Source organism: Lucilia sericata, unplaced genomic scaffold (assembly GCF_015586225.1).
Source record: "Lucilia sericata isolate MDLA Ls3-8-SP2 unplaced genomic scaffold, ASM1558622v1 Contig002046F_arrow, whole genome shotgun sequence".
Lineage (NCBI taxonomy): Eukaryota > Metazoa > Arthropoda > Insecta > Diptera > Calliphoridae > Lucilia > Lucilia sericata.
In genome coordinates, this window is record NW_023995907.1 from 2,374 (window position 1) to 14,878 (window position 12,505).

At 33.6% G+C, this 12,505-nt stretch overlaps 1 protein-coding gene across 1 annotated transcript; it reads left to right on the forward strand.

Moving 5' to 3' along the window:
* Positions 1-2,084: 2,084 nt before the first annotated feature.
* LOC119613284 lies at positions 2,085-7,172 on the forward strand (the record flags this gene model as incomplete). Its single annotated transcript, XM_037969286.1, has 2 exons — positions 2,085-2,208; positions 3,205-7,172. Coding segments are annotated over exons 1-2 (4,092 nt in total), but the record flags the coding sequence as incomplete, so codon positions are not given.
* Between the last annotated feature and the right edge of the window lie 5,333 nt (positions 7,173-12,505).

Here is a 12,505-nt window from a genome sequence, read left to right on the forward strand (position 1 = left end):
AACGCATTTTTAATAAGATTTTCTTTTTAGAAAAAAAGCTTTCAAAGCCTTTTAAAAGAAAAAGCTTTTAAAGCCATTAATAAGAAAAAGTTTTTAAAGCTTTTTAAAAGGCAAAGCTTTTAACAGAAAAGCCTTTTGTATGAGAACGATTTTTATAGGTTGTGGACGGGAAAAGCTTTTAACGTTTTTTTTTTTTTTTTTTTTTAAGAAAGAAGCTTTCTAGAGGCTTTTTCAGAACAAAGAGACAGAAAAAAAAATCAACATATTTATATTCTTAAGACTTTTTAAAAGCTTTAATAGAAAAAGTACAGTCTTTTAATAGAAAAAGTTTTTTTATGCTTATTGGTAACGATTTTTAAAAGAAAAGACTTTAAATATTTTCTAAAAAAAGCTTTTTAAAAGAAAAAACTTTTGAAACTTCTTAAAATAAACAGCCTTTGAAGCTATAAACAAGATAAAGCTTTTTGTATGAGAACGATTTTATTGCTTTTTTTTATTGGAAAATGCTTTTAAGGTATTTTTATGAAGATTTCTTGCAAGTTTTTTAAAAGAAAAAAAGCTTTTCTTAAAAAGCTTTTAAAGCCTTTTGTAAGAAAGAGCTTTTAAAGCTTTTTAAAAGAAGAAGCTTTTGAAGCTTTTTGTATGAGAACGATTTTTATTGTATTTGGAAGGGAAAAGCTTTTAACATTTTTTTAAGGAAGACTTTTCAAAAACTTTTTGTGATAAAGGATCTTGTAGCTGTAGAAAAAGTTTCCGTGTTTTGTGAATAATGCTAATGCAGGAAAGCTTTTTACAGTGCATTCTTTTAATAGAAAATGTTTTTTAAAGATTATTGGAAACTTTTTAAGGTAAACAGCTTTTGAAGGTACTAACAAGATAAAGCTTTCTGCGATTTTTAATGGAAAATGTTTTTAAAGTATTTTATGAAGATTTCTTGCAAGCTTTTTAAAAGAAAAAGCTTTTGAAGGTTTTTTTAAAGCTTTTAAAGCCTTTTAAAATGAAAAGCGTTTAGAGCCGTTGATAAGAAAAATCTTTTAAAGCTTTTTAAAAGAGGAAGCTATTGAAGTTTTCAAAGCTTTTAACAAAAAAGCTCTTTGTATGAGAACGATTTTATAGCTTTTAAAGTATATTACGAAGATTTCTTGCAAGCTTTTTAAAAGAAAAAGCTTTTGAAGCTTTTTAAAAGAAAAGCTTTTGAAGCTTTTAAAAAAAAACTTTTAAAACCTTTTAAACGAAATAGCGTTTAAGGCTATTTATAAGAAAAGGCTTTTGAAGCTTTTTAAAAGACGAAGCTTTTGAAGTTTTTTGTATGAGAACGATTTTTATTGGATTTTGAAGGGAAAAGCTATCAATGTTGTTTACACCGCAATGATAATGGACATAATTATGTCCATTAGTATTGCACAGTGTAAACGTTGCCCGTAGTCAACCGCACATCTGGCAACACAATTTAAAGAGTGGTGAATTACTTTTTGTTGTTGTCAATATGTGCGGTCAACTACACATTTGATTTTTTAATTATTAACAAAACAACCACCAAAAGCGAAACATTGAAGTAAATAAAAAAGAATTTTTGTACTTGAAGAGCCACAAGTTGTGATTTTTATTGCCAAACGTGTGTCCCTATTAATTGAATAAATCAGTGTTCTGGTAAGAAAAGTGTCTCAAACAAAAGGTGGCCCGGACAATAAGAATAATAAAAACCTGTGCCGGATAAAGAGCTGGAGGAGGAAACATTGGTCCTTTCGCCATTAAATGAATCGGTAAGAGAGAATTCTATGGAAAACACATTTCTGTGTGGTAAAACAATAAAAGGAGAAAACTAAATTGAAAGTGAAAATAAGGTGCGTATAGAAATTATTTTCATATATTATAAAGAAAACGTGTTTCAATTTGTGGTTCGATACAGTTAATTTATCTCCAAATAATTATATGCAAGGTTGCCAATTTTATTATCCCGTTAGTAAATATAGTGTTGTTGTTCTTTTAAATTCTTTGTTGGTTCAATCTTGCCGTTATATATTTTGTATTTCTCATTGGAAATTTTAAATTGTTGTTCTAATTCATTCCATTGGTTTAAGAAAATGTCGCTTTATGATAAATACATACGTGCAGCTGAGGAAGTTATTGGTTTAGAAGAGATATTATTACAAGCTGATCTTTCATCTTATTCTGTTGATGCATTTGATTTTGAACAAAATGAACTGAGTAAAGCTTGGGATAAATATATAAAAATATATGAAGATTGTTCAGCAGATACTGTTGAAAAGAAAAAAGAATTAGTTTCTGTCCAAACAAAACACCCTCAAGTTAGAAACGTGTATATCCGTTGCATCAATATACTTTCAAAAGCAAGAACAGAAAAAGCAAATAAGAACAGTAAAAGTTTAAATGTAGTGGATCCCAATCTGGGCGTGACAGTACCTATTCCTCCATGTGATACAAACGTGTTTCATGGTGACTATGTTTCGTGGCCCACATTTAGGGACATGTTCACTGCAATTTACATAAACAATAGCAGACTTAGTCCTGTGGAAAAGTTATTTTATTTATTTCGAAAAACTGACGGTGAGGCTAGAGATATAAATAGAAATATTGCGTTAACTGCTGAGAATTTCGATATCGCGTGGAACAACCTAAAAGTCCAATATGAAAATAAACGAGTCTTAATAAATAGTCAACTTAAAATATTATTTAATTTAGCTCCATGCCAATCAGAATCAGCAGCAGAAGTAAAAAGATTACAACGAGAAATTAATAATTGTATGTCGATTCTTAAATTATACAACGTTGACATAGACTCATGGGATCCTATCTTCGTGTTCCAATGTTCATCACGATTATCAGAAAACACGTTAAATATTTGGGAACAATCTGTAAAAAATAAAACAGAAGTTCCTAAATGGAGAGAATTGAATAAGTTTCTTACGGACAGATTTCATGCTTTAGAAAGTGTCTCTGATATTATTGCCACTAATAATGCGTGGTCCAGTAGTTCCCAATTTTCACTAAATAGTTCTAATCAAAATGGTAACAAAATTAAACATTTTAAAAATCACCACACAAAGGTTGATTTAGGAACGTGCAAATTATGCAAAGAAAGTCACGTTATCAGTTTTTGTCCCAAATTTTTGAACATGGATCACAAAAATCGTGTTTCGACTTTAAAGAAATATCGATATTGTTTTAATTGTCTTAATATAGGACACATGTATGGAGATTGTTCTCACGCAAACAATTGTTCCAAATGTAAAAAGAAACATCACACATTGATGCACAGGGAATTTGTAACACAAAATAAACAAAATGTTCAACCAAGTACTGCAATAAATACAAATAATCAGGAAAATATTTCACGACAAGTACAGTCCACAGAAACTGCTGGTCCATCTGGAGTAGTCCAGACTCATCACACATCAGCTTGCAAGAAGGTTATGTTAGCTACAGCTTGGCTTAATATTACAAATCTGGGCTCTACATATAAAGTAAGAGCTTTAATAGATCCATGTTCGGACGAAAGTTTTGTTTCTGAAAAAATTCAAAAATTATTAAGGTTGCCCACTGTTCCTACTTTTGCTGAAGTCACAGGTTTAGGAGGTGAAATTATTAGCAAATCAAATAAAACAGCCACTTTCATAATTAGTTCCCTTATAAATAAAAATGCATCACTTCATGTACAGGCTTTAGTAGTTCATAGAGTTACAGGAAATGTGCCAACACATTCAGTCACACACATAGAAAACATTAAATTGCCTAAACTTAATTATGCAGACCCAGATTTCTTTAAGAGTAGTGAAGTTGACATATTATTAGGAGGTGACTTATATCCTTCAATTATATGTAATGGAGTAAAACATGGCATTTTTGGGTCACTTGTAGCCCAAGAAACTATTTTCGGCTGGGTTGTAACAGGTCCAACCACGAGTAGTCAAAATCAAAAAAAAATTACATTATCTCATCTTACAAAAGTTTCAATTGATGAACAGTTGTCCAAATTTTGGGAACTAGAAGAGGTGTCTACCAAGAAAATATTGTCAGAAGAAGATAAAATATGCGAAGATATATATCGTAGTACTACATTAAGAAATCCAGAAGGCAGATATATTGTTAGTCTTCCATTTAAACATAACAATATAACGCTTGGTCCTAATAGACACATTGCATTAAGTCAATTTTTACGCAATGAAAAATCTCTTATACGTAAGCCAGAATATAAAGAGATATATGATGAGGTCCTAAAGGAATATATAACATTGGGACATATGGAAGCTGTAAAGGATGCTTCATGTAGTCCAAGTTATTATTTACCTCATCATGGAGTATTTAAACCTGAGAGCACAACTACAAAATTAAGAGTAGTTTTTAATGCCTCAAGTGTTTCGCCAAATGGAAAAAGTCTAAATGATATGTTGCACATAGGCCCTATTTTACAAAATGACCTTGTGACTCTAATTTTAAAGTGGCGATTTTTCAAATTTGTATTTAACGCTGATATATCTAAAATGTACAGACAAATTTTGCTTAAACCTGAACACAGGTCATATCAAAGGATTGTTTATCGTAGTTCAGAAAAAGACGATATTGAAGATTATCAGTTAAAAACAGTCACCTTTGGCGTAAACTGTGCGCCATATTTGGCACTGAGAACTCTTTTACAGTTAGCTTCAGATGAAGAAAAACGTTTTCCTGTTGGCTCTAAAATTCTACGAGAATCAATGTATGTAGACGACGCACTGGTAGGAACTCATACAATTCCAGATGCGTTAGTAGCCCGAGACCAGTTAATAGATATCTTAGAAACAGCAGGATTTGAATTAAGAAAGTGGACATCAAATACGAAAGAAATCTTAAATAGATTCCCTATTGATCACCTGTTGAATTCTTCCTTTTTGTGTCTCGATGATAAATCCACAGCCAAAACATTAGGAGTTCGTTGGAACGCTGCTGAAGACACATTTTACTTTGTTACTGAAGAAATAATTGTAAAAGAATCATACACTAAAAGAGAGGTATTATCAATTATAGCACGTATATTCGATCCCGCAGGATGGTTGGCCCCTGTTGTAATAACAGCAAAGATTTTATTGCAACAAATGTGGCTCGACAAGATAAACTGGGATGAAAACATAAAGCCTGTGGCTCTAAGGAATTGGCAGACCTTTCTCATTAATTATAACAATTTGGGTACTTTAAGAATTCCACGGTGGATTAAATACTACCCAAGTTGTAAGATTGAATTTCACGGGTTTTGCGATTCATCTGAATTAGCTTATGCTGCAACATTATACGTAAGAATTCAAGTAGATGATAAAATTTTTTCAAACTTGTTAGTAGGGAAAACAAAAGTGGCTCCAATAAAAAAAATTTCATTACCACGATTGGAATTGTGTGGTGCGGTTTTATTGGCAAAATTAGTTAACAGTGTTTTACCCCATTTTGATCTCAATCCCTGTAATATTTATTTATGGTCCGATTCGACAATAGTTCTAGCGTGGTTAAAAAAACCACCTTGTAACTGGAAGACATTTGTCGCCAACAGAGTGGCCACCATTTTAGAAAAGGTTGGAAACAAAAACTGGCAGCACGTAACGTCTAAGGACAACCCTGCTGATCTAGCAACCCGGGGGCTAATGGCTTCGGAGCTGAAAGAAATGAGTCTTTGGTGGCATGGCCCAGCATGGCTGACCTCAGCGAAAGCATCGTGGCCCGTAAGTCAACATGTCCCAGAAACTTCAGAAGAGATAAGAAGCAGCCAGGTTTATGTTGCTAGATCATTGGAAATTGATATTTTGGATAATTTTTCATGTTTGTCGAAGGCGTATCACGTCATAGCATACATATTTAGATTTGCAACTAATGCGAGGAAATGTAAAACAAAACATTTGCATTATGAAACATTAAAAATATCCGCTCAGGAGTTGACCTTTGTAAGAAACCGTTTATTTCTTGTATCCCAACAAATTCATTTCCCAAAAGAGGTCAATTGTTTAATGAAACAAAAGAAACTTGACAGCTCCAGTCCTTTACTAACACTGACTCCATTTTTAGATAACAATAATATTGTCCGAGTTAATGGTCGTCTTTGTTACACTAATAGTTTGTCTTATAATGAGCGTCATCCCATTATATTGGCGTACAACAGTAGATTAGCTCGATTGTACGTAGAATTTATACATAAATTAGTTCATCATGGTGGTCCTCGTTTAGTTCTAAATGTGGTCCGTCAAGAGTGTTGGATATTGAAGGCCAAGAACCTAATAAAAACTGTAATCCATAATTGCAAAATCTGCGTCTTACACCGGAAGAAATTACAAGGCCAGATAATGGCTCCATTACCTGAAGAAAGAACCACAATAAGCCGACCATTTGTCAACACTGGTGTGGATTTTGCAGGGCCATTTGAAATCAAAAGCTTTACTGGTCGCTATTGCAAAATCACTAAAGGGTATCTATGTCTTTTTGTTTGTTTCTCAACTAAAGCGGTTCATCTTGAGGCGGTTAGCGACCTATCCACTCCTGCCTTTATGGCTGCCTTTTCACGATTTGTCTCTCGTCGTGGTTGTCCAAGCAAAATGTTCTCCGACAACGGTCGAAATTTCGTAGGGGCTGCTAAACAAATAGATTTAAATTTTGAAAAATACATTAAAGAATTTCGGGATGATGCAGTATCAAAATATGTTCATCAACAACTATCGTGGCACTTTATACCAGCTTCAACACCACACATGGGAGGCCTCTGGGAAGCGGGAGTAAAAAGCGTTAAAACACATTTTAAGAAGATATCAGGTCAGATCAAATATACGTTCGAAGAATTTTCCACTATATTAGCAAGTATCGAAGCATGTCTTAACTCCCGTCCTTTAGGACCTTTGCCAGATAGCCCTGATGAACCTGTAGCTCTCACTCCTGCCCATTTTCTTATAGGCTCTGCCATCATTACGCCCCCAGAACCCGAAGAAATACAACCAGCTATTAGTATTGTAAACCGTTGGCGTAAAATTAAAGCTATGTCACAAGAATTTTGCCGTCGTTGGAAGGATGAATATTTAAAGCAGTTACACAAGAGAAGCAAATGGAAGTCTCCTCAGGTTGATATTAAAGAACAAGATCTCGTGGTTCTAAAGACTGAATCCATAGGCTCCACTGAATGGCGATTAGGTCGAGTCGTAAAGGTTTATTGTGGCTCAGACGGAAAGGTCAGGGTTGTAGACTTAAAAACGCAAAATGGAATTATTACCCGTCCTGTTCATAAACTAGTCCTTCTCCCGAACCTCAAAGAACAATAATCGTTTTCCTATTAACTATATCTTTGATCATCTTCCTCTTAATCCAACAAATTTCTACTCCATTGCAGCACCTCAGAATGTGTGACGGTTTCTTTAACCCAAATTATACTTGCCCGCTATGTAACCGCTTCCATGCCATAAGACAATGCACCAGATTCATGGTTATGGAAGTGGAACGAAAACTAAGAACAGTAGCTCATCATGGACTCTGCTCAAATTGTTTGGCCCAAACACACCGTAATTCCAATTGTCCAACTCTGACACGATGTAAGAGGTGTCTACAGGACCATAACACACTACTACATCCTATTCCAGAAGGGAAAGTTTGGGTTCAGATGTCGGCGGTAGTGCGGATTTTGCCCAATCCAGAAGATTCACCTCAATGGACCCGCATTCTCATCGATCCGAACGCAGCAAGATCGTCCATTATGCAAACTGAGGCTGAGGCACTGTATTGCAACATTCGTCGTGGCCGTACTAAAGTCACCATTTATAACAGCCGAATGGACGGGCGAAAAATAAGTGTAGATTGTGTAGTCGAAGATAAGGTCTATGGATGTAGTCCAAGGGTTGACCTTGTGTACAATCAACAATATACTCGGGTTGTTAATATGGCAAATCGCCGGTGGTTCACCAGTCTACATTACTATATGATAGTAGGAGCTGATGTAGCAAAGCAAATTTTAATCGGTCCAGCAGTTGGCAGGCCAGGAAGAATGTACTCACAGGAGACTGTATTTGGAACAGCTTTTTTCGGAGAAGCCGTACCCAAAATTTAAATGATAAGCATTTAAGAAGAATAATTTGTACTCAAGATGATCTCAATGGAATTTATAGTTTTAGTTGAACACTTTACATACATTTATAATCTAGTTCCTAAAAGTTTAGCTTATATATTTATAACATGAATAATTAATCACTATTTTTTATATATTTCGTTAAATTGAAAGCATTTCTTGTGTTTGCACTATTAGTGCAAGGTGCGCGGGATGTTTACACCGCAATGATAATGGACATAATTATGTCCATTAGTATTGCACAGTGTAAACGTTGCCCGTAGTCAACCGCACATCTGGCAACACAATTTAAAGAGTGGTGAATTACTTTTTGTTGTTGTCAATATGTGCGGTCAACTACACATTTGATTTTTTAATTATTAACAAAACAACCACCAAAAGCGAAACATTGAAGTAAATAAAAAAGAATTTTTGTACTTGAAGAGCCACAAGTTGTGATTTTTATTGCCAAACGTGTGTCCCTATTAATTGAATAAATCAGTGTTCTGGTAAGAAAAGTGTCTCAAACAAAAGGTGGCCCGGACAATAAGAATAATAAAAACCTGTGCCGGATAAAGAGCTGGAGGAGGAAACAAATGTTTTTTTTAAGAAGAAGCTTTTTTCTTTTTTTAACCTGGATTATTAAATAAGTTTAAAATATGGAAGTATTTCATTTGAACTACTCTCATTCCTTATCCAAGCAATATGTTGACAGTATACTTTTTCTGTTTTGGAATTTACTGAACAAGCCACACACACTACCACCTACCTTAACACATAAACCAATATATGTTACAATTTGGCTTTGTTGTAAAACTCTTGCTACTAAAGATGTTACCAGTATCTTGATACTTTTTGTTGGAGATAAAATAAGGACACAAAAAGAAAGGTATAAAAAAGAGAAAGGGGGGGGGGGGGGGTGTGAGATCAAACCTAAGAGAGTTAGATTTATCATTTGTAAACTTGTGGCAACAAACATATATTCATATGAATTCCTTTTAAGACCTATATTATTTTATGTTTTTTAAGGTTTTTGTTTAAAGAAAAGGAAGAAAAGAAGTTGTAAAATTTATAAAATATATTACAACTTCAATACAAATACATTCATACACATATATATGTGTGTAAGTATATAAATCTACCTACTGGTTGTTTTCTTACTTATATACTTGCCAAATTGTGGTGTTCTTTTTAACACTTATGTTCAAATATTTAGTACCGGCAACCAACGCCCATTTATGTTTTAGATTTATATAAAAACTAATAATATTAGGTTGCCGGTTGAGATTTTTTAAAAAGTTTAAACATTTTCAAATTGCTTAATATGTTTATTTAATAATGCCCTTCAAACTTTTCAAAATTTTCTAAACATTGTATGAAATTTGAGAACCACATGACGTATGATTATTATTAAATACCAAATATCAAGTATACGTCCTATATTGAACCATCTTTGTTCAAACTGATTCTTTTTTCCAAAAATCATTAATGTTCTTTGAAAAAGAAATGACCCTTAACTGAAAAAACAAAAAATATTTTGTCTTAAACACCTACAGCTTCTTCAACTTAAAACAAAAGGGTAAAAATATTTTTTTTTTTTTTTCAAAGAAATTTGAAACATTCTTTACCTTTTCTTATAATTCTAAGAAACAATATTACAATATTTGTTTGCAAATAAAATAACGTTAATGATGGCTCTTTTTATTTCTTAACTTATATATTTACAATATAAATTAAATATTATTTGTTTAAAAACCAAGTACTTCTAACCGCACATTCAAATGATGAATGACTCTTTTGCGGTGTTATAATCAATTTTAGTTATACCTTTCTACTTTTAACTGAACAAAACTTTTTGTTTATCTTCTGTATGTTTTTGTACACGAAATTAGAGCAAAGTAAAAAAGTTATTTTTTTCTTCCATTATTTGCTGTTTTTGTCATTGTGACAATCTTAAAGTGAACATTGAACACCAAATGATAAGCAAAGAAAAACGCCAGGACAAATTTTTGTTTCAAGAAAACTAAGGGAAAAAGTTTTTAGGTAAGAAAATAATTGACAATTTTCTGTAAATGAAGTTCGAAACTTTGTGGGAAATTTAAGCAGGTTTACATTGTTGTCTTTTAGATATGTAGAACAAGAGGGAGGAGTTCTTGGGGGCAGTATCAATAGCCTTAAACAAAGGCAAATTTAATTTCATTTGTTGCTTAAGATTTGTCAGTAATTATTTATTTTATTTAGATATAAATTCAAGTTGAGAGGGAGCCTTCTCCTAAGCAAGACAATGTTCAAGATCTAAATCTGTTCTAGTTCTTTTCTAGTTCTGTTCTAGTTCTGTTCCAGTTCTGTTCTAGTTCTGTTCTAGTTCTGTTCTAGTTCTGTTCTAGTTCTGTTCTAGTTCTGTTCTAGTTCTGTTCTAGTTCTGTTCTAGTTCTGTTCTAGTTCTGTTCTAGTTCTGTTCTAGTTCTGTTCTAGTTCTGTTCTAGTACTGTTCTAGTACTGTTCTAGTTCTGTTCTAGTTCTGTTCTAGTTCCGTTCTAGTTCTGTTCTAGTTTCTGTTTCTAGTTCTGTTCTAGTTCTGTCTAGTTCTGTTCTAGTTCTGTTCTAGTTCTGTTCTAGTTCTGTTCTAGTTCTGTTCTAGTTTCTGTTCTAGTTCTGTTCTAGTTCTGTTCTAGTTCTGTTCTAGTTCTGTTCTAGTTCTGTTTCTAGTTCTGTTCTAGTTCTGTTCTAGTTCTGTTCTAGTTTCTGTTCTAGTTCTGTTCTGTTCTGTTCTAGTTTCTGTTCTAGTTCTGTTCTAGTTCTGTTCTAGTTCTGTTCTAGTTCTGTTCTAGTTCTGGTTCTAGTTCTGTTCTAGATCTGTTCTAGTTCTGTTCTAGTTCTGGTTTTAGTTCTGTTCTAGTTCTGTCTAGATCGTTCTAGTTCTGTTCTAGTTCTGTTTCTAGGATCTGTTCTAGTTCTGTTCTAGTTCTGTTCTAGTTCTGTTCTAGTTCTGTTCTAGTTCTGTTCTAGTTCGGTTCTAGTTCTGTTCTAGTTCCGTTTCTAGTTCTGTTCTAGTTCTGTTCTAGTTCTGTTCTAGTTCTGTTCTAGTTCTGTTTCTAGTTCTGTTCTAGTTCTGTTCTGTTCTGTCTAGTTCTGTTCTAGTTCTGTTCTAGTTCTGTTCTAGTTCTGTTCTAGTTCTGTCTAGTTCTGTTCTAGTTCTGTTCTAGTTCTGTTCTAGTTCTGTTCTAGTTCTGTTCTAGTTCTGTTCTAGTTCTGTTCTAGTTCTGTTCTAGTTCTGTTCTAGTTCTGTTCTAGTTCTGTTCTAGTTCTGTTCTAGTTCTGTTCTAGTTCTGTTCTAGTTCTGTTCTAGTTCTGTTCTAGTTCTGTTCTAGTTCTGTTCTAGTTCTGTTCTAGTTCTGTTCTAGTTCTGTTCTAGTTCTGTCTAGTTCTGTTCTAGTTCTGTTCTAGTTTCTGTTCTAGTTCTGTTCTAGTTCTGTTCTAGTTCTGTTCTAGTTCTGTTCTAGTTCTGTTCTAGTTCTGTTCTAGTTCTGTTCTAGTTCTGTTCTAGTTCTGTTCTAGTTCTGTTCTAGTTCTGTTCTAGTTCTGTTCTAGTTCTGTTCTAGTTCTGTTCTAGTTTCTGTTTCTAGTTCTGTTCTAGTTCTGTTCTAGTTCTGTTCTAGTTCTGTTCTAGTTCTGTTCTAGTTCTGTTCTAGTTCTGTTCTAGTTCTGTTCTAGTTCTGTTCTAGTTCTGTTCTAGTTCTGTTCTAGTTCTGTTCTAGTTCTGTTCTAGTTTCTGTTCTAGTTCTGTTCTAGTTTCTGTTCTAGTTCTGTTCTAGTTCTGTTCTAGTTCTGTTCTAGTTCTGTTCTAGTTCTGTTCTAGTTCTGTTCTAGTTCTGTTCTAGTTTCTGTTCTAGTTCTGTTCTAGTTCTGTTCTAGTTCTGTTCTAGTTCTGTTCTAGTTCTGGTTCTAGTTCTGTTCTAGTTCTGTTTCTAGTTTCTGTTCTAGTTCTGTTCTAGTTCTGTTCTAGTTCTGTTTCTAGTTCTGTTCTAGTTACTGTTCTAGTTCTGTTCTAGTTCTGTTCTAGTTCGTTCTAGTTCTGTTCTAGTTCTGTTCTAGTTCTGTTCTAGTTCTGTTCTAGTTCTGTTCTAGTTCTGTTCTAGTTCTGTTCTAGTTCTGTTCTAGTTCTGTTCTAGTTCTGTTCTAGTTCTGTTCTAGTTCTGTTCTAGTTCTGTTCTAGTTCTGTTCTAGTTCTGTTCTAGTTCTGTTCTAGTTCTGTTCTAGTTCTGTTCTAGTTCTGTTCTAGTTCTGTTCTAGTTCTGTTCTAGTTATGTTCTATTCTGTTCTAGTTCTGTTCTAGTTCTGTTCTAGTTCTGTTCTAGTTCTGTTCTAGTTCTGTTCTAGTTCTGTTCTAGTTCTGTTCTAGTTCTGTTCTAGTTCTGTTCTAGTTCTGTTCTAGTTCTGTTC